The sequence below is a fragment of the Podarcis gaigeae genome (genome assembly GCF_964106915.1).
Source record: "Podarcis gaigeae genome assembly, chromosome: 4".
In the NCBI taxonomy this organism is placed as follows: domain Eukaryota; kingdom Metazoa; phylum Chordata; class Lepidosauria; order Squamata; family Lacertidae; genus Podarcis; species Podarcis gaigeae.
In genome coordinates, this window is record NC_139677.1 from 14,782,590 (window position 1) to 14,805,731 (window position 23,142).

General features: G+C 42.8%; 1 protein-coding gene across 3 annotated transcripts in view; it reads left to right on the forward strand.

The window, feature by feature from the left end:
- The window catches only part of ABCC4 (ATP binding cassette subfamily C member 4 (PEL blood group)), a 147,607-nt gene that overhangs the window by 120,117 nt on the left and 4,348 nt on the right, over positions 1-23,142 (forward strand). For all 3 annotated transcript variants that reach the window (XR_014563384.1, XM_083735200.1, XM_083735199.1), the window contains exons 29-30: positions 1,730-1,835; positions 20,352-20,486. Coding sequence is in view for 2 of the 3 variants with exons in the window: in XM_083735200.1 (XP_083591326.1) it covers positions 1,730-1,835; positions 20,352-20,486 (241 nt within the window). In the remaining variant the exon portion in view is untranslated. The remainder of the gene's footprint in view (positions 1-1,729; positions 1,836-20,351; positions 20,487-23,142) is intronic.

The window sequence follows — 23,142 nt, forward strand, 5'->3', positions numbered from 1 at the left end:
GGGCCACCTCCCATGTGTGTGGGGGGGGGGGAATTCAAGGAGACGAAAGGAAGGTGAAGTCCTAGTGCACAACCAGAAGTCAATTCCACTTGCACATGGACAACGTAGAATACAACCCTGTATGCTATGGCGAGTTAGAGCAGAATGTCACAGTTGTACACTAGCTACGGAGAGCACACATTATAATACAGTGGTACCTCAGGTTAAGTACTTAATTCGTTCCAGAGGTCCGTACTTAACCTGAAACTGTTCTTAACCTGAAGCACCACTTTAGCTAATGGGGCCTCCTGCTGCTGCCGTGCAGCCGGAGCACGATTTCTGTTCTTATCCTGAAGCAAAGTTCTTAACCTGAAGCACTATTTCTGGGTTAGCGGAGTGTGTAACCTGAAGCGTATGTAACCTGAAGCATATGTAACCCGAGGTACCACTGTATGTTTGAGAGCCCTTAACCATGGTTAAAGTACCTAACTCTGCTTACAAGATGACACACAGATATTGTTGGGAGTTAGCCACACTTTTGCCCTGGGCTTTCTAGGTCCACACTTGAAAGCTCTGTATCCGACTGCTCTTTTTCCCACTCCGTGGTTCTTTCCTCGTGAAAACTCGCTCGTGCAACAGACGGCAATTGCGGATTGCCACTTGCCCCGATGCAGCGCCAAAGAGCAGGTTTTCGCAGGGAAAGCTCCGGAATGAAAAGCCGAGCACTCGGGAAAGGTAAGATCGGATAAGCCCTTGGTTATTTTCCCTGGGATATGGACTTCAGTTGGCAAGCTTATCCATTATTTCACAGCCTGGTTTGCGTCTAATCCTTGACTAAAAGGTAAAGGTAAAGGTACCCCTGCCCGTATGGGCCAGTCTTGACAGACTCTAGGGTTGTGTGTTCATCTCACTCTATAGGCTGGGAGCCAGTGCTGTCCGGAGACACATCCGGGTCACGTGGCCAGCGTGACAAGCTGCATCTGGCGAGCCAGCACAGCACACGGAACGCCATTTACGTTCCCGCTGGTAAGCGGTCCCTATTTATCTACTTGCACCCAGAGGTGCTTTCGAACTGCTAGGTTGGCAGGCGCTGGGACCGAGCAGTGGGAGTGCACCCCTCCGCGGGGATTCGAACCACCGACCTGACGATCGGCAAGTCCTAGGCGCTGAGGTTTTACCCACAGCGCCACCCACGTCCCTAATCCTTGACTACAATTTAGGTATTCATACGCAACACTTAGAACTTTGTAGAATTTGTACTGTTAAAACAGAAATGGTTCATACCTTCGCAAGAGGTGTTGAAATTTTGGGAGGTTGGGTAGTTAGAATGGAATGGTCTCAGTGGTGGGGTGCACATTTTTATTCTTATTTATTTATGATTATTACTTTGTCAAAATAAAATAATGGGGAACACAGAAAGAAGAGAAAAATATAAATATAAATAAATTAGGTTTACTTTTGGAAGGACAACTCTGTGCATGCAAACATGATGCCCAGCCTACAGATGCTATTGAACTGACACACAAACCTAATTTTCCTGCTCTACCACAAACTGAGAAGCCTGTCTGTGTAGGGCCAAAGGTTATAAAGCTTTCGTCCGTGGTGCCATTGTACTGTTACATGATATTTCCTCCTACTACAGTACAAAAATTCTTGGCTTAATTCTGTGGCAGTGAATTCAGAGAGGAGAACTTTTGAGTTCTTTGCTGCAGCCTCTCTTTTCACACCTGCGTGTGCTTTTTTATTTCAGGACGGACGAGCTGATTCAGAAGACAATCCGTGAAAAGTTTGCCCAATGCACCGTGTTGACCATTGCCCACAGACTGAACACAATCATCGACAGTGACAGGATTATGGTGAGCAGCATGTTAAAAACCTAAGGCATAAGGAGGAGGGACTGTCTGTGCTTTGGCACACTTTACCTTGGGAAAAGGAAGGATGCGGTCTTGCCGAATACCATTTTCCAGAAACAATTGCTGAGTACAAATGTAAAATTAACACCTGACTGTCAGAGGATAGGGTTAGTCCGCTTTCTTCTGGGGCTACAACATAAATGGCAGGCAGGCATGCCATTGAAAGTAGAATTCAGTTTTCAGTCTTGCACTATATGCTTCAAAGCTGAGCGAGTGCCTTTTTTATTGTTTTAATCCTATGTGTATATATTCATTTAAGTATTGCTTTTTTACTGTCCCCTCCCCTAATCCCTAAAACCGCAATCAATTTGGAGGGGTAATCTCCCCCCCAATAGAAATTTATAACGAAACCAAATACAGTGGTGCCCCGCAAGACGAATGCCTCGTAAGACGAAAAACTCACAAGACGAAAGAGTTTTCTGTTTTTTGAGTCGTTCCGCAAGACGAATTTCCCTATGGGCTTGCTTCGCAAGACGAAACGTCTTGCGAGTTCTTGCGAGTTTGTTTCCTTTTTCTTAAAGCCGCTAAGCCGTTAATAGCCGCTAAGCCACTAATAGCCGTGCTTCGCAAGACAAAAAAACCGCAAGACGAAGAGACTCGCGGAACGAATTAATTTCGTCTTGCGAGGCACCACTGTACATTTCCATATACAGAGATTTCTCTGAATCTCATGACTCCCCCCCCCCAATCCCCTTAGTGGGTCCTAATGTCAACGTTTTCAACTGCATATTGTATCGTAATCTATATTTTATATCTATCCATATTATCCATCGTATTTGCTAGACTACAAGTGTTATAATAATCCTGATAATGTTTTCATCTGCTTACAGGGGTCTCCTAAATGAATTATAATTTTTTACAATTCTTTCTTGAAGTTTTTGTCCTCTTGGTTCCTGAGCTTTCCAGTCAGCTTTGCCATTTCGGCGTAATCCATCAGTTTAGTTTGCCGTTCCTCTCTGGTAGGGACTCTTTCTTCTTTCCATCTCTTGGCTAGCCCAGAGACGGAAAGCGCAATCAATTTAAACAGTTGTAAAAGTGGGTTTGTAATATCAGACGTCATCCAAATAGCACCATGTAGGGTTGGCCTTCTGCTGCAAAACTCTCTGTCTCCACCACCCCTCTGAGTTTGACCTTGCAGAATAAGATAGTTTGAACAGAGTGTGGGTCAACCATAAGTGGCCCCACTGCTCAAGTTCAAGCTATCTAGATTACCTTCATTGGCAATACAGTCATAAGGTAAAGGTAAAGGGACTCCTGATCGCTAGGTCCAGTCGTGACCGACTCTGGGGTTGCGGCGCTCATCTCACTTTATTGGCCGAGGGAGCCGGTGTACAGCTTCCGGGTCATGTGACCAGCATGACTAAGCCATTTCTTGCGAACCAGAGCAGGGCATGGAAATGCCGTTTACCTCCCCGCCAAAGCGGTACCTATTTATCTACTTGAACTTTGACGTGCTTTCAAACTGCTAGGTTGCCAGGAGCAGGGACCGAGCAACAGGAGCTCACCCCGTCGCAGGGATTTGAACCGCTGACCTTCTGATCGCCAAGTCCTAGGCTCTGTGGTTTAACCCACAGCGCCACCCGCGTCCCTCGGAATAAATGTGCTTCAAGTTAAGTATTTTTGGGTTGTGCTCCGCGTGGACCCGGAAGTAACGGAGCGCCTTAATTCCGGGTTTCGCAGCATGCGCAGACGGTCAAAATGACATCAAGTGCATGCGCGGAAGTGGCGAAACACAACCCACACAGACGCATGGACACGGGTTGTGTTCGCTTCAGGATGCGAACGGGGCTCCGGAACAGATCCCGTTCGCATCCCGAGGTACCACTGTAGTAGCTCCTAATTTCGGGGTTCTTTCAGCTGCTCTGAAATCCCCACTACCTCAGGTAGCAGAACTCTGAGGATGTCCTTTGCAGAGTGATCCTTTCCCTTCGCTGCATGAGTAGCTTTTGAGGTGGGTGTGCCAGCAAATGCGAGGTCTCTGTTGAATATTGTATACTACTTTTAAAAAAAAGCTTTTCCCAACTGCAGTAACGTTTTGTTTTCCTCAAAAAGGCTTGAAGAGACTGGTTAGGAAATGGCAGTGACCTAATTTAATTTTAAAAATAAATAAATGTCCAGGTTTGGGCTCATAAAGTGCTATTAACCAGTAAGGTTGAGATTGCTGTTTGAGTAATGGTGTCCCCCCCCCCCCTCTGTTTCATTAAATATGGCATAGTCTTAATAACAGCTAATTGTTGGTTTTTGATTGACTCAGTTGCTTCAAAATAAAAAGGAAGACAAATTAGACATCTCCTTTCTTCTCCAGCTGTTTGTTCTCTGATTACTAAAGACAGTTTTCCTTTGTGCTTGAGGAATTAGCTTGCCATTTCTGACTCTTCAACCACGGTTTACAGCCCAAAGCTTAAAAGCAGTGCTCCACCATTAACACTGTTATTTAGATGGTGCCTGTGCTGGTGGAAGAACATTTTGAGGATCGTAGCCTAGTTTCTGTACAAAGTCATTATGCCCTTGTTATCCCTTGTATTGTGTTCCCCAGCCCCTATTAGGATTTTTTTATTATACTGTGGTTGTTGTTTATCTCAAGATCCTTATTTCTTTACGTTGCTTGGAAGTTCTTACTGTAGATTTGAGTGGCAGTGGAGAAGAGCCAGAATACAGTGGTACCTCGGGTTAAGTACTTAATTCATTCCAGAGGTCTGTTCTTAACTTGAAAGCGTTCTTAACCTGAAGCACCACTTTAGCTAATGGGGCCTCCTGCTGACACCGTGCCGCCGGAGCACGATTTCTGTTCTCATCCTGAAGCAAAGTTCTTAACCTGAAGCACTATTTCTGTGTTAGCGGAGTCTGTAACCTGAAGCGTATGTAACCCGAGGTACCACTGTACATTAGACAAAAGTTCACAAAACCATTTGCAATAGGCAAAAATCAGTCACTGCACATTGACTGTCGTTCTTCCAAGGTGAAGCTTTCATGTAAATGCACTCCCGTTAAATTATGCTATAAATGGGGATACAATGTTAGCATTTCATGACTCTTTAGGATATCGTTGCATGTGAATTTGAAAGGTAACATTCGCACAAAGCTCTCTGTAAAACAGTTTTTCCTTTTACTCTAAATGTTAGTGTAATCTAACCTTGCGTGATACAAATAACATCTGTGACGACCTGTTAACATAGTTCTTTGCTTCTGAGGGCTGTGTGCATGCATATATATATACACACACAGCCCTCCGAAGGTCTTATACCTTTTGTGGGGTGTGGGTGTGTGTAATTAATGCTTTATGCTGTCACATCATCCATCCACACTATGACATCTATGGCTGTCAGGTGTGGGACAAGGGGGTTGGCAAAGGGGTTGGGTTTGGCAAGCACATCAGGCGGGGGGGGGGCATCTCTTGCCAAACATACCTTTTTCTAGCAGACAGAACTATGGTTTCACACCTAGCAACATTCCACTGTCATTATAATTCATTTTATACACAAATGTACGGACACAGTCAATATTATAATATTAAAAGTTCCCTATGTAAAGTCTTGTTTTTAAAAGGAAAGAAATTGTATATGATCTTCTACATTAAAAAAAAACCCAAACGAACGTGAGAAAATAAAGCCTGGGAAGACTACAGATATAATAAAGTGTTCTTCAAGAAAAGCAGGGTCGCATTAAATTGACGAGAAGAAACAGAAGTCCTTTACGTGCACCTTTTAGTTAAATAGGTGCAGTTGTTAAAATTTCCCCCCTTAGTCTGAGAGGGGCGAAAGAGAAACCCTTTGAAAAGGCCATCAGCAAATGGCATAAAGTTGATTATAGTATGTTAGTGTGGTGATTAAAGCTTGAATCAGGGTGACAACTCACCTTCATTTTTCATCAGGTTTTATTTTACCTAATGAGAGGAGCCTCCTCAGAGAACAAAAGGAAGAAAATAATGTGCTTTACACAACTGCAGACAGAATTGGCCTTAGGAGCTGTTTAATTCTAGCTTATTCTCTTCTCCAAAGCCATACTTCTGGTTTCGCAATCCCAGCGACGCCCTGAGGAGAGTATCTCCACAATATCTTTCTTTTAATTATAAATATGCTTATCAAACTTCAAACAGCTCAGAATCATTGAGAGAATCTCTATTGTGTAAGGTGATACTGTCCTAAGACGATCACACCAATGAGTAATACCTTTTTTTTTTTTTTTTTTTTTTTGCTCTTATACAGTACCTTTCATCTGGGAATCTTACAGCTTGTTGTAAATCTTAAGTAATTAAGCTGCACGACACCCCTGTCAGGTAGAGAAATAATTGTAGACATAGCACAGGGGTCAGCAAACATTTTCAGCAGGGGGCCGGTCCACTGTCCCTTAGACCTTGTGGGAGGCGGACTATATTTTGAAAAAAAAATATGAATGAATTCCTATGCCCCACAAATAACCCAGAGATGCATTTTAAATAAAAGCACACATTCTACTCATGTAAAAACACCAGGCAGACCCCACAAATAACCCAGAGATGCATTTCAAATGCAGGCAGGCCCCACAAATAACCCAGAGATACATTTTGAATAAAAGGACACATTCTACTCATGTAAAAACACACTGATTCCCGAACCATCTGCAGGCCGGATTTAGAAGGCGATTGGGCCAGATCCGGCCCCCGGGCCTTAGTTTGCCTACCCATGACCTAGCAAATCCACAGTTAGAAGAGACCGGGTAGGTCTGACCGTCAAGGTATCCCACTGTAACAATGAAAATTGTTCTAATATTCTCTAATATGCTAGTTTAATGCCATACTTTAGATTACGTGGCAACAAAAGTTAAAGATAAGTAGATGTATATAAGATGATGTATATATGGCATATACATATATATACACACACACAATTTGTGAGATTACTAGTTATGGGAAAACATAAAACAGCCTCTGTAGGCTTTGAGCTTGACCTAGAAATTCAGTGGCAATTTCCGAAGGAGGCACTGTCAAGATTTCAGCTGAGCTGGGAAATGTATTAGGATTGATCATTTGCCTTGCCAAGTCAAAGCCACACCTCACAGACAAATTGGCACCACTAAAAGATCTCCCGAAAGAGTCAGGCTCAGAGTTTCAGTGGGACGCCCGGAATGAGTCTGTCTTCACGAGAACAAGGCACCTAATTGGTAATGCTCACACCTTCTCCTCGTTGTTGGAAATTTAATGTGTGAGATTGCCAGCCAAGTTTTAAATTGATTTAGTCAATAGACGCAAAGGAGGACCACTGATCTACACCTGTGCATGCCCCAGTACTTTTAAAGCACATTTGAAACACATTTCCCCTCCCCGCAAATAATTCTGGGCACTGTAGTTTGGTTGTTGTTGTTGATGATGATGATGAATACCCCACTGTGTTCCTGGGAATCATAACTCTGAGGGGTAAACTACAGTACCCAGAATTCTTTGAGAGGACAATGTGTTTCAAATGTGCTTTAAAGTGCATGTGCACACCTGACAGGAGTGAGCCATCAGGAGACCACACTGAGCTTTATTGGCAAATCCAGGATCTGCACAGAGTGTCAGGCCGAACAAGCACAGCAAACCATCTCCGGCAGGTCTTGCCCCCATGAAGCAGTTGCAGAGACTGAAGGTCCCCGTCTCTCCACAGTTGCCTAAGTCTCCTCCTCTCCAAGGTTTCCCCCAAGCAATCTGAGACTGCACCTACGTGAAGCTAACTTATACTCTGCTCTCTTCATGCCGCTCCTGTTTCTGGGAAACCAGTAAGGAGGGGAGCTTGTAGCAGCAGGATGGGGAGACACCTATGCCTCTTCAAAAGCCACATTCATTTCTGCCTCTTGGCTTCTCTCCTCTCCTGCTTCAGCTTCTGCCACTGAGTCCGGACTTCTCTCTGCCACGGACTCCCCCCCACTCATTAAGCTCTGTTACCTCTTCTGCTTCTGACCCCTCCTCCCAGTCTGCACCTTCTTCTCCCCATTATTGTCCCACCACCAACCCCTGGGCTCTGAGCCTTCTTCCCTTGGGCATTCCCCAGTTGGTGCCTTTTCACCACTCTTCTGCATCCAACCAGTCCATGACAATACCTTAGGTGGGTCATTGCTCCCCCAGCTGGAGCCACAATAGCTGTAGACCAGTTTTTGTGAAGAATTTTGTGGTTAGTTGTTGTTTAGTCGTTTAGTCGTGACCGACTCTTCGTGACCCCATGGACCAGAGCATGCCAGGCACTTCTGTCTTCCACTGCCTCTCTCAGTTTGGTTAAACTCATGCTGGTAGCTTCGAGGACACTATCCAACCATCTCGTCTTCTGTTGTCCCCTTCTCCTTGTGCCCTCCATCTTTCCCAACATCAGGGTCTTTTCCAGGGAGTCTTCTCTTCTCATGAGGTGGCCAAAGTATTGGAGCCTCAGCTTCACGATCTGTCCTTCCAGTGAGCACTCAGGGCTGATTTCCTTCAGAATAGATAAGTTAGATCTTCTTGCAGTCCATGGGACTCTCAAGAGTCTCCTCCAGCACCATAATTCAAAAGCATCAATCAATTGATGCTTTTGAATTGACATTTGTGGTATGTGACATTAAAAAAAAGAGGAAAAAATCGAGAAAAGGCAAAAGATGGAGGGATAGCCTGCACATAGAAACCTGTGAAAACAAATTGTTGTGTAATGGAGAAGGCTTGGTACTTTTATTAAAGGCAAACCAGTAAATGACAGATAGCAATATAAGTTATCTGATAAAAGTTAATTGAGTAGAGAAAATATTAGCTTGATTGAGCCAATGTCCTATAAATCTTATTCTTTATTACCATAGCAAAAACCTTTGAAGTCTCTTGCTGAAAAAACAACAACAGTGTTGCGGCATCTTAAAGGCTAGAGTTATTATGAGTTTTGGGGACTATAGTCCACTTCATCAGGGAGCCTAAGTTGTCAAGTATATTTGCGTGGTTGGTTGGAAGTCAGGTGCAGAGCTAAACAAAATGTAGAAAAGTAAAGCCAGGCATAACTATGTATGTAATAGAGGTAATTCACAAGAACAGTTGTAGGCAGTATAGACATTGTGGGATTGGTAAGCCAATTAACACATGTAACATGATAGAAATCCTGTCATGGTTAAGTCTAGAAGTGCTAGCATTGACCCACTAGATGTATTGTCATTCTGTCATTTCACATCGCAGTTACTTATGTATTTCACATTGCCGGTCAAGCCTCTGCAACATGGGGAACAACTTATCTCTCCTTTCAGTTAAAAAATCCTACAAAATATTACACATGTCTCACTAAATCTTCTGTTATATTGATTTCATACTGAGTAGACTACCCTGCCATCTGCAATTTGAGCTGTTTGCAACATCTCTGTCTTGCCTGGGTTGAGCTTCAGTTTCTGTGTTTTCTCATTCGCTCAAGATTTTCACCTCTACTCAGGAGTTTAATGAAAACATTTTAAAAATAGTGTTAAATATTGTCATGACACCACACTCCAGAATTTTACACCGTCCCTCTCCCTTGCCACCAAATGGATAAAACATCGAATCATACAGTATCTCAAAGTTCAAAGCCTATCAGATAGAACTCACCTTCTGGCACTGATGTAGGCAGGAATCAGAAGAATCTTTATTTGCATCAACCACTAGCCATAGCAATAAAATAAAATGTACTGAAGATAGAGGTAAAAACTTGCCTACTGTCAGGGAACTGCCATCGGAGGGACAGGTGGTGGAGAGGCTCCAGGAGAATAGGAGAGACTCTACAGCAGAAGAAGGAACCAGTAGGGGGAGAGCAGGAGTTCCAGCGGAAAGGGAATCGGGGGAGAGGCTCTGGGATACTTCTAGTGAGAACAGTGAGGAGGTAACAAAACCCCCTTTAGCAACCCCCACCCCTCGCCGGAAGCTGTCACGCAGAGAGTCCAGGAGGCGCATGTCCGTCAAACAGCTTTTATGTTGGAGTAAGTTCCGTAGACGCCCACTGTCGGATTCTACCAGCGACTGACGGAGTCATGCTTTGGGGGCTCCGTTAGAGACTCAGGTTGGCTGACCAGCCAAACCCCAGAGGGATCAAGCTTTTACGCACAAGCAGCTCATCCCATCACACCTACAGTATGCAGTTTTTCCTGTCACCCGATCATCTTGATCTGCTAAAAGGAAGGACACAGTACCAATGGTTGATCGACCTGGTATTGATAGTAGTAGAGGACTTCACTCCTCAAGTCTTTATAAAGAGTGCAAGCTAGAAGCACATGAGCTACTGATTCAGTACTGCCATCTCCACATGGACATAACCATTTTTCCAGCGGGATGTTTTGAAATTGACCCTCAAGTACAGCTGAAGGCAGTATATTTAATCTTACATAAGTTAAAGCACTTCTGTATTTTGGAATTATTAAATTTTGCAACGTGTTGAAATGATGAGGTGGAAAATAATCATGGACAAAATTTCCTTATCGTGGCCAAATCAGATTAGATGTAGACAGGAGTGGAACTGCTATGGAACTACTCCCAGCCTCAACTTTATCTTACGATCTGGAAAGACTTGATAGTCAATTTTCTTCCCTAACCGTTAAAATGTCTAGAAGTAAAAGTGAGGTCATATTCCCCTTGTCTAATTGTGGTCCGGTGATGTGGGTTTTCTAGAAAATTTTGAACTGGGTAGTTTGCATAAGACAATTTGCTTTGGAAAACTTTCAGTTGACATTAGGAGACTTTCTGATGCTTATTTTGCTTGTATTTAGTAAAGAAAACAAAAACAAAGCAACCCTTAGAAACTGCCAGGTTCGCTTAATATTTAACTTGTCGTCAACATTCATTCATTGTTACCAATGTGCTTACTTACAAAACAGAAATATTTCCACCCAAAAATAAAACACTGGAATGTAGGGTGCACATCATAGATCTTTTTCCAGGGCTGCTAAAACGGTCTCTGCCAAAATGTCACCTGAGTCCTAACTGGCGTGGGTTTAGATAATCACCATCTTCTAAGAAGAGTTCCTGGAACTATTTACATAGATTATCTGATATTCTGTCTCACCTCATCAAGACAATGCATTGTTCTGAAACTAGTTTACAAAACCAGTAGAGTAGGCAGGTTTTCAGATTAGAATGTTAACATTCCACATTGCTTGTGCAAAAGCATGTGAAAAAAGCCGCAGTATTATTTGTTTGTTGAGGCCAGTACTATCTTTGAGAAACATAAACAGCTGCCTTATATGCAGTCAAACCTGTGGTCCACCTTGCTTAGTATTTTCAACAGCCACTTTCCAGAGTTTAAGACAGGAGTCTTTCTTATATACAGGAATTGAACTTGGAACCTTCTGACTGCAAAGCACGTTGGCCACCACTAAGCCATGGTCTCTCCGTTGTCCCTCGTGTTTCCCCTGCCCCGCCCCCCATTTGCTCTAAAAAATAAGAGTTTTGAAAATTCGATTTTACAGTTGCACCACCTGCAATCCAGAGATTCAAGTATCCGTTATCTGCAAAAAGGGAAATCTATATCAAATATCACCGTTGGAGTCATCCTCTCAAGTTTTCCCAGTCTTTTTTTTAATATAATTTTTCTTAAATTTTCTCTTTTACAATTTAGAATACTCATTTAAGCATCCTTAAAATATCAATGACTTCCCTTCTTCGCTTTCCATGGTTCATTTTGCATATCATAAATCCCTGCATATTTTACATAAGCTAAGCCATTATTACATCCATCAAAACCTATTTATACTGTTGAATTTATCTCAATGCTGCCAACATTTTCAAGTGTACACAATTTCCCCCCATATATTCAGTAAACATTTTCCAGTCTTCTCTAAACGTATGTTCTTCTTGTTCTCTTTTTCTATATGTTACGTCTGCAAGCTGTGCATATTCTTATCAGTTTAAGCTGCCATTCTTCTTTAGTTGGGACCTCGCTCGTTTCCATTTTTCGGCTAATGAAACATAGGACACAGTAGTGGCATACTTAAATAACCCTTTTATGACACCTGGGGATTTCTGTCTGAATTGTCCCCAACAAAAAGGACTCTGTTGTTGTTGTTTTGTTAAAGTACTTTCAAACATTTTCTTCAATTCATTATGAATTATTTCCCAATACTCCTTTACCTTTTTACAAGTCCAGGTTTTCCCACTCTTATCGCCGCTCCACTGATTGATGAACAGTAGGCCTACTGGATGCCCTTTCTGATGGTTCTTAAAACCTGTAATTGTGCTGGGAACTCACATCTCCTTTCCAGGAGATGTGGAGCGGGTGGAAGCCAGCTGGTAATCTGGGATGCTCAGACTTTGCCCACTGGGGAACGGCCATAGCTCAGTCGTGGAGCATCTGATTTGCATGCAAAAGGTCCCTCGTTCAATCCATGACGTCTTCAGATAGGGCCTCTGCCAGTAATCCTGGAGAACCTCTGCCAGTCAGTGTAGACAGTAGTGAGCTTGATGGACCAGTGGTCATGACAGGTTCCTACATTCCACTGTTGCTGATAACTTAACTGCTTGGTTCATTTTAATTTGGGGAAGGCAGGATTGCTTGTCCCACTATTTCACTGTCCCTCTATCTAAGTGTATATGATCAGGAGTGGATACTTATTGTTCTTTTTCTGCTACCACTTTTTTATTTATTTATACTTTTTCCAGTTTATACATTTCACTAATTTTATACATTTCACTAATTTTACAATCATTTTGACATTTCAAAACTTGACTTCCTTCCCCCTCTTTCTGCAGTTCCTTAAATTTGTTTCTAATATCTTCTTGCACATCCAAATTAACTTAATTTTTTCATCTCCTTAAAAATATACTCTTATAAAACTGCAGGTTGTTACAATAATCCTGCCAATGTTTTTATCCGTTTATAATTTATCTGTAAATATTTAATAAACCATTTCCATTCTTTTAAAAAGATTTGTTATCTTGATTCCTTATTCTTCCGGTACGTTTCGCCATTTCTGCATATTCCATACGTTTTTGTATCCATTCTTCCTTTGCTGGGACTTAAGCTTCTTTCCAGTTTGGGGCAAGTAACATTTTTTCTGCTGTAGTCACATATATGAATAAGTTTCTATACAGTTTAGGTAGTTCTGTCCCTATAATTCCCAAAAGAAAAGATTATGGATATATATATATTTTTTACAAAGGTTATTTTAAACATTCAACTGTTGCTGATAAGTTGGCTGCTTGATTCATTTTAATTTGGGGAAGGCAGGCTTGCTAGGGCACTGTCCTGGGCACTGTCACACTATCTGAAGTGTGTATGATCCGGAGTGGATCCGTATTGTTCTAATATTCCAGCTGCAAATCTTCCTGGAGACCACAGACCTCATTGCAGAATGATGACATTATTGCATTCGAGGCAGGGATTCCCATGGAATAAACAGTTTGGAAGCTACAGATATTGCAGTTGAATTACTACTGAGAGAAGACCGGAGGGCTGGTTTTACTTTGATTTCGGACCAGTTGCATTGGCCATCTGTCTGATTTCCAGACTCTGTTTTAGGTGCTAGATTAATCACTCTCTATAAAGTGATAAAATGGCCTGGGCAATGGCTTTTCTGATCCTCCATCTATTCCATCAGGTGCCACTCGGAGTCTATGCCAAGTAAGCCTCTGATTCAATCAAAGGTGCCTTTGTGGAAGTGCCACAATTTGGGATTACATTTCCCAAATACACCCACTAGGTAGCATTTCTTTCCAGTTTTAGAAGCCAAGTAAAACCCTATCTTTTCTACCAGGCTTTTGGAATACACTAGTGGAATAATTTGACCCCTGCTGTATGTCTCAGTTTTGTGACCCTATTAAGCAATAGGTGCAGTCCCATTGCTGCTGAAATAAAAGTTTCTCCTTTTATTGTGATTTTATTGTGGACTTTGGAGTTTCACTACATTGTTAAGTCTTGTATACATGATTCATTAATAGGTAGTGTGAGATACACGCCTTAGATGTGCTTTACATTCCTTAAATACTGTTAACTTCTGAATTTTCAGCTCAAGGGATATTTGCTCTGATACCATCTAGTGGCTAGAAGGAAATAATGTGTGTGGTGAATCTATGTTTGGCTTTGTAGGTCATCTTGCAAGCGCTTTTTCCCTGTTCAAACTACATTAATCTTTCCCCAACACTTTACCAGGTAAACAAAATACCCAGGTGTGTTACAGCTTTAGGCATAATTGTGGCTTATTATGATTTGTGTTCTCCTTGGCAATTCTTACTGCTAAACAGCATGTGGGGAGTTTAGTTATGCAAATTTAGTTGAGCGGTGGAATTTTGGAATAGCATAGTTATTCTTCAAGGCAGTAGTTTTTAAATGTTCTACCTTCAGGGAACCCTTTACATACCGACGTTCCTATTGAGCATTGTAAAAAAAAGTAGGGTTAGTATGTACTTTAGTAAGAGTGTTAGCATTAGATCAGGCCTGTGTCCTGCACATGATTTGGATTACAACTCTGATTAGTTCCAGTGTGTGTGTGTGTGTGTGTGTGTGTGTGTAATTTTTATTTAATTATCTGTTTTACAATTTTGAATACTCATTTAAACATCCTTAAGATATCAATGACTTCCCTTCTCTTTCCATGGTTCGTTTTGCATACCATAAATCCCTGCATATTTTACATAAACTCAACCATTCAGTATTCCATTATTACATCCATCAAAACCATCCATCAAAACCATCCATCAAAACCATCCATTCAACCGTTTTAAGGACTCCATTCCAGATTTGCATGGGGTCTCCTTCTTAGCTTTCACTTCTCTCAGAGTTGTCCTGCAAGGTAGCAGGTACGGATTTTCCCTAAGAGTTTACTCGTGAAAACTTTCCCGACAAATGAATATAGGTACAAGGCACTGGAGGTTTAGGACCAGAGTTTTCCTTCTCCTGGATGAGTCCCATCTGCCTCCCATTTCCCTCTACAACACTTGCAGTAACCACCATCTTGACCATTTGACCCACCATTGGTCTCGTCTGCTCAATCCACCAGAGTCTGTCTTTGCATGCAGGGGAAGTCCCTAACTCATTGAGCGTTTGAGACCCATCAGCTACCCTCACCTGGTTTAGCCAGCCAATCAAAGCTATTTCCCAGGGCGTGGCAACTGTCACATGCTGACAGCTTCTAGGAGCCACAGGCGAGAGTTCATAAAAACAAAGGTGGGCAGACTACCATAGAAGGAGCACAACATGTTCTCCACCAGAGGTACTACCCTTCCCAATATCCCATGCACCCCTCGGAGAGGTCACTTTGGTGCTGCTAATGCAGCAAAAACAACACAGGAGAGAGCAGTTACATATGAGTTATTAGTCTCTCCAGCCATAGCAGGCGCTGTGATTCTCTAGCGCAGCCTTTCTCAACCTGTGGGTCCCCAGATGTTGTTGAACTACAACTCCCATCACCCCTAGCTAGCAAGGCCAGAGCTCAGGGATGATGGGAGTTGTAGTCCAAGAACATCTGGGGACCCACAGGTTGAGAACCGCTGCCCTAGCGGTTTGGTTTCATCCCTTGAGGTGCACTCCATTGTCTCTTGAGACGGACAGATGCCAACCACAAGCTCTTGAGCAAAACCCAATATCATGACTTTCAAAGGGAAGAAAACCCAGTTGAGATAGCTCAGTTGGTTAGAGCGTGGTGCTGAAATGGCAAGGTTGCAGGTTCAGTCCCCATATAGGACAGCTGTATATTTTTGTATTGCAGGGTGTTGGACTAGATCAGGGATTGTCAACCTGGTCCCTACTGCCCACCAGTGGGCGTTTCAGGATTCTAGGTGGGTGGTAGGGGGTTCTATGGCACAAGCTGAATCTTCCTTCCATCGAGCACTGGGGGGTGGTAAGGAAATTTTACCATCAAGAAAGATGCATTAGTGGGCAGTAGGTATAAAAAGATTGACTACCCCTGGACTAGATGATTGTTAGGGTCCCTTCCAATTCTACAATTCTATGATATCACCAATGTTAATAAAACATGATTGGAGAATTTGATTTTTGATTTTTATGTGTGGTTGTTTGTTTTTTGTTTCTGCTTAATTAAAGAAATGGTTGCATTCTGGAATTCTTTGGATTTTTAAATGGCTAGGAGGAATCGTGAAACCAGGAAAATATAAAAGGGGGCAGTAGCAGGAGGCTAGGACAGCATCCTGAGAGCTGGTTAAACATTCAGAACTCATCTGTTCAGGTTTGGAGCATACCTGAAGCCATGTGAACAGCACAATCGATACCTCTGTAGGAATAGTGGGAGCGAAGAAAAGGTCACACCAATTAATTTATATGAAATCTGGTACTCAAATCATGTTCTCCTGAGCTCAGGTTCTATGCTGGAATATTACTGCCTCCCTCTCCTTTTGGGTTATTCCTGTCTTGTCTTGCAGTGACTCTGAGTCTGTCTGGGTTATGAAGACGAATGTAGCAGTTGCATTCTGTGGCACTGTCTGGAGTAAAAAATTAAGTTGTCATGTTCTGTAGGAAGAGCTCTCTCCTCAATCTGGCTGTAATTTTGATGACAACACTAAAGTACACATAGTTCAGGGTTGGATTCTGCCGCTCTTTTCACTCCCCCCCCCCCCACACCTTTGTTCCTCTGGGTTCATCTCCTAGAGTTCTCAGCCTGAGCAGGAATGTCAGAAACTTGGCCAAAGTATTTGGTTTTGATTATAATTTATATATGCGTTCGTTGGAATAGAAGCGCCTATCCCTTGCCCTAGGCCCTACTTTGACATCTGCGACTTGACATCAGGTGCTATTCTGAAATATAACATAATCGCACAAGAGGCTGCTTTTTTTGGCTTCCCCACACCCCCTTCCCTTTAACCATTTCATTCCACAAAACTCTGGCAGCCCAGCGGCTGGAACATTTGCAGTCTTCGTGAAATCACACCTGATCTTTTCACCACTGCTTTTCCCTGCTGCTGCAGACGATCAATTGAAACATGGTTGGGAAATTAATTAAATTCCAAGTAAGCTGGGGACTCTGAAACGGGGTGGGGATCAAGCAGGTCGCAGGTCCCTTAGATAAAACAACAACCCTGGCAGCTGCCTGGTCCCTTGTCTCATTTCGGTGCATCTGTGTGCGCGCCTATTGCCAGATTTTGTATCCTGCGTTTTTTGTGGCGTGCCTGCATAAACATGGGAGCTGCTGCAGAATTAAGCACCTTATGTGTCTTTTCTTTTGGTTATATTTGAAAGCAAATTTCTAACCCAAGTAGCCAGGGAGAAAGCCGAAGGACATGTGGGTGGTGCCATGGGAAATTCAAGAGGGGGATGAGCAGGATTATTTATCTTTGCAGCTCCATCCCAGCTCTTCAGTGCTGCTCATTCTGAACCTGCATAACTTGTGATCTGTCAAGCCAAATCAAGCCCACCAGGGAACACGCCTGCTTGAGTGGGTCTGTGAAATTGAGGGAGGGGGTTGCCAAACATTTGGAGTGGAGAATGAGAAATTGGCAGATCACGGTTTCTGAAAAACTAACAGTAGGCAACTCAGAACACCAGCTATGCTGGATTGTTTATTATTATTTATTGAATTTATATACTGCTCTATACCCGGGGGTCTCAGGGCAGTTCGACTTGTGGAATCATGGTATCCATATTTCAGCCACCAGTCCTCCAGGTTTCGTTTTGGAGTTAGGGGTAGCAATGATTGTAGTCTTTTGTTTTGGTGACATGGTGGCACTGTACTTCTGGTGTAATGACGATAGTGAGGCATGTGTGAAACAAATCTTAGAAGCCACTTGATGTCTTTATATAGAAATTCTTAAAATATTCAGTATATATTTACACACGAGATATGGTTGCTGGGCTGCATTTGACTGGGTGGATTACATGTTATGCAAACCTGTTGTCTTCCCTGGATTCTGCTTCAACAGGTTTCAATCCTAAATCCTTCTCCTATTCTCCTAGTCTTTGCCAACCCCAACAGGATACTTTTGATTCTCAGATTTGGAAGGCAAAACTAATGAAGCGATATCAGCAAATGTGCTTAATATTCATAATTCTCTATGCGGAAGTTTGCAGCACACTGTTGGCTATTTACTTTAACATCCTTGTAACTAAGGTGTTATAATAGAGCAGTAATAAAAATGGAGACAAATAAGAAACTGCATTTGTTTTCTGTTCATTTCAAACAAACGACCCATTTTGTCATGGCTTCTGGTTGTGCCTCATGCCATTTAAATATTCTAATCTGATATTCGATTGAGGAATGTTACATATTTCAAAGTGAAAAATGTGTGTCGCTGCAGACGTGAACACCAGTCTCCCATCTCTACTTGACAACAGATTCGTTGTTCCTTTTCCTTTTGCAAAATGTATGAAAACAAGTGGGGATAGTCACTTTTTAGCACAATCTGTTCTTATTATGCTCTGGTTCTTATATGTTCGTTTTAAGAAGGCAACAAAGTGAGGTTAGCGAGAAGAGCCTCCCCAGATCAGTAGCAGTTGTCAGTACCAAAAGCAACCTACAGCCATTTTCCTGCGTCATGTTCTAGGTAGATAAGACCTGCAGCATCTCAAATTCTTTTTTGTGGGGGTCAGAGGTAGCACTGCATGAACATGTAGTTAGCATGAGACAAAAAAGATGGTTAGAAGTTGTTTTTGTCTGGGACGGTGTTCTGTTCTTGAAGCACAGTTTAGAAGGGGCAAGATCAGAAACTAACAGCTGATACAGCCACCTAAAATCTTTTCTCATACCGTGTTTTTAAAGAAGCAAATATATGGACTGGGGGGTGAGACTTTTTATGCTCTGTTTGGGGCCAAGCAAATATAACTCTTCACAGAAAAGAGTGAAGCCTATATTTATAGACTAGATTTTCCCCTCTTTCATTTCAAAGGGAGTGGTTACACAATAAAGAGCTATCCTTCTTTAAAATTGCACATTGAAATGCCGAATTATAGGACATCTTAATTGTTGTGCCAATACTGTGTGTACATGAAAGATTCAATTATCCTTAAACTCTGAAGAAAGATTCTCTTAATTATGATTAACTGTAGTAAATAAAAGATTGCAATGAATATGTAACATTGATAATGTATCATTGTATATGTTAAACAGGAGATAACAGTGGTGAGAAGTAAAAATACAGGTTGAGAATATTTGCAGTGTTGTGTGATATTTATTGAGCTAAATGACACAGATACAGGCTCCAGACCAAAGCATATTTAGTGGAGCAAAACCCACCAGTAGCAGGACAGAGATTTGAAGGGGCATTCACCTGACCTCCCAGCAGCGGAGTCACTGCATACCAGGAGGAAGAACTGACAAGGGAGGTCAGCGCAGTGCAAACCAACAAACAGGAACATCAGTTTGGCTATGCTGGTGTGTTTGCACCACTGAGCTGAGTCTGGTGGATTTTAAGCTGTCATAAGCCCTGCGGTGAAGAGAAAAGCGGAGTTAGACTGGCTCCTAAACACATTCAGCTCAGACATATGACCTGGCAAACCTGCATAAGCTAAGCTGGCAAGAAGTGTGGTATAACTCAAACGCTGTTTTACAGGCTTACTTTTCCTTTGCCAAGTTTAGGCCTGCTCCTAAATGGACTTTGGAACTAGCGAAACTTTATACTGGCTTAACTTACTGCCGGGGTGCTTTATGCCAGCTTCTTGTGTATAGGATTGCTCCCCAAGCCCACTTAGGAGTAGGCCAATGTCTACTGCAATGGATTGAGGAAGTCAAAAGATTTCAGATGCTGGCATTTCTGTTGTGTCAGCCATTGGGTGGCTCTGTGGTCTAAACCACTGAGCCTCTTGGGCTTGCCAGTCAGAAGGTCAGCGGTTCGAATCAACGTGACAGAGTGAGCTCCCGTTGCTCTGTCCCTGCTCCTGCCAACCTAGCAGTTTGAAAGCACGCCAGTGCAAGTAGATAAATAGTTACCGCTGTTGTGGGAAGGTAAACGACATTTCCGTGCACTCTGGCTTCTGTCACAGTGTCCCATTGTGCCAGAAGCAGTTTAGTCATGCTGGCCACATGACCCGAAAAGCTGTTTGTGGACAAACACCAGCTCCTTCGCCCTGAAAGCGAGATGAGAGCTGCAACCCCATAGTTGCCTTTGACTGGACTTAACTGTCCAGGGATCCTTTACCCTTTTTTTCACTACATGAGTGCCTTAATGACATATTTCTAGTAGTTTGGCTCTTGCAGTATATACTCTATTTTTTTTAAAAAAAAATTTTACATGTATGGCCCTGAAAATTAGGGCCGAAATGGGGGGGAAATGAGCAGTAGCAGGCCATTGCAATTGCAGTTGCTTGTAGCCCCAGTTTCCCACCTCTGGCTATTGTGAGAGCAGGATTCTGGGCTAGAATAGTCCTTCCTCAAAGCCTCCCACTGTAGAATCTTCACATATAACAACTAAATAATGGTAAGTTACGGTATGTTGCTCACCAGTAGTTTACAGCACTAATTTACTTTTCCTGTTGAAAGTGAATCTGGAGCATTCAGCTCTCGGGCCATAAAATTCATGCGCATGTGAAATCATAGTACTTGTTTTTGTTGTTGCCAAACTTCACCTGTTGTTAACTGGCTTGCTTTCCGCTGACTCATCAGGTTTTGGATTCAGGACGTCTGAAAGAATATGATGAGCCGTACATTTTGCTCCAAGAAAAGGAGAGCCTGTTTTACAAGATGGTTCAACAAGTGGGCAAGGCCGAAGCTGCATCCATAATGGAAACAGCAAAACAGGTAAGGCTCTTCTCCGCCTCTCCCTACCCCTGCTAAAATGTTGTAATTAAGTTTGTCTCAACTATTTACTTTTCACAAGTTAGCACATTCAGTATTTCAGAAAACCCCATCCTCTCCACTATAGTTAAAGGTCTCGTGGCTTTTCAGTTATAAACGCTTGTTTTTCAGGGCTTTATTACTGGGATTTAGAATAATATATACCCATAGCTGAAAATAACATGCTGCCATTGCAGACAACAACTATGCTTGGGATTGTTTGTTTTTATATCTGCGGGGAAGATAATACATACTCTAGTCCTAGACACGCTGTGCTTTTCCCTGACCACCGTGTTGCAAATTGAAGCCGGGGTTGCAATGAAGATTCACTGTGCTCCTAGAGCCCATGCCTTTTTTTGTCCAGCAAATCTGCAGTTTATGCATGTGCTATGCAAGCTACAAGAAAACTCCATATCCAATGTGAATATATAGTATTCTTTAAAGCACTAGTTTTTCCTCTGATTCTTTGGGCAAAAACAACAGCACTTCCACACTGAATCCATTTTCCAATCTCTAATGATATTTTGTTCTTGCTGCATTGCACATAAGCCCAATAAAATCCTTCCTGGCCTGCTTCTGTACTCATTCATATAAAATATTTGGCCTGGAAAAGGCAGCAGGTGGGGGAGGGGAGCTAATAAACTCTTCCAAATATGACAAATGTTTCCCAACCTTGGCAACAGTAAATCACTTTTATTCACCACAGATAACCAGGTAAATGGCTATTTACAGTAGTCAGGGCTGACCCCACGGCGAGAGGGAATGATGCAATTGTTTTCATGCAGCAGGAGCAGGAGAGAATCAAATAGGTGCCCTACCCCAACTCTCCATTTGCCACATTATTGGGTGTACTGGATGGGTTGCAGGCCAGCTGCCCACCCACCCACCCATCTCTTCGTCCTGCATGAGCTTTGAGAAAGGGCCAAGGGAGTCTTTTCTCAGAGTGAGGTTGGTTGGAGAGGGGCTGTGCCACTTCTGTGTTTGTCATTTAAGCTGAGAAAGGCTGTTTAAATACAGTGGTACCTCGCAAGACGAAATTAATTTGTTCTGCGAGTTTTTTCGTCTTGCGAAGCACGGATTCTCTGGGTATTAACGGTTTTAAGAAAAAGGAGACAAACTCGCAAGACGTTTTTGTCTTGCGAAGCAAGCCCATTGGGAAATTCGTCTTGCGAAGCAACTCAAAAAACGAAAAACTCTTTCGTCTTGCGAGTTTTTCGTCTTACGAGGCATTCGTCTTGTGAGGTACCACTGTATAGAGGAGGAAGCCTAGGTTTATCTAAGCAGGCCTAAGCTTCTTTAACTGCCGCTGCAAGCTACCTTAGCGGCACAGACACCGACCAGGCCACCTCACCAAGAATGCTGCATTATGAAAAAGGACCTCCATGGGTCTTTTTCAGAGCAAGGCTCAGACTGGGAGGAGGAAGGGGTGGTGGCAGAGAAGCTGTCTGTCCTGCTACCACTCAAACAACAAGGCCTGAGGTGGAACGGGGCAACAGCAGCAAAGCATCAGGCACTGCTACTGATGCCGCAAAGAAGAGAAGTAAGGTAGCAGTGGCAGGAAGAAGATAAGGAGCCCCGCGTTTGACAGCCCTCACCCTTGCACTGGTCCCTGATCCTGAATTCTTAGGCAGCGAAAGAATTTAATATGTCAACTTACTGACATTTTAAGGGCCTAAGCCCTTAGCCGCAGTTAGCAGGCTTCAGGATCGTGTTCTCCACATACACACACACACACACACACACACACACACACACACACATCAATTGATCTGTGCAGTTAATCCTAACCAGGGTTTACAATGAACTATTTTAAAATGGCTTCAAACTCTTGGTTTCAACTGGTCATCCTTGATCCCCGTTCTTTAACTATGGCCCTCTTTTAATAAGAGGAAAGAAGAAAGAGGCTTTGATGAACGGAGAGTAGATAGTGTCATTAAGCAAACAAACAGCTCTTCCGGAGAAGCTCTGAAATTGCTGCAACCAGAGGTTTATTGAGAAAGTATAGAAAGGGATCTGGGTTGAATTTTTGGTTCAGTGCTTGGAAAGCTGAACCAGGCAAGCCCTGTCGTTCCTCCCAAAGCTTTGATTCTGTGTAGGTATGTTGAGCAAAGATTAGAATTTCAGCTACTGCAAGTAACACCTTTTAAAAGTGTTTTTAATGTAGTCGTTGTGATCTTTATTTCATAGTATCCTCGTTTCTTTGAAGTGCCAGGGATCTCTCGCTCATATATCTTGCAGTATTAAGACTCTAGCTCAACTAAATGCTTTTTCTTCTCCTTTCCACCCTGAGATGCTTTCAGCGAGGGCTGAAAGGCTGCTGCTGCTGCTGCTTTCATTCTGTCCTAGGGTAATGTGGCAGAGTCTCACTATTAACATTCTTAAAGGAAGCTCACTTTTCCACCTTAGGTTAAAATACTATCTTAAAATGCATCTTCTGCTGTTGCCACGCCATTGCAGCCAGCAGCCAATGATGCAAGAGGGGGCGGAGTTATGGACAGTGTGGTTACAAAGTGGGGAGGGGGCAAAGAGTCAAGGAGTGGTGGGAGCACCACGTTCGGTCCCAGGTTTTCGGAACTTACTCAGCAAAAGGTGTTGGAGAGTAACAAGTTAGTTGTTTCCT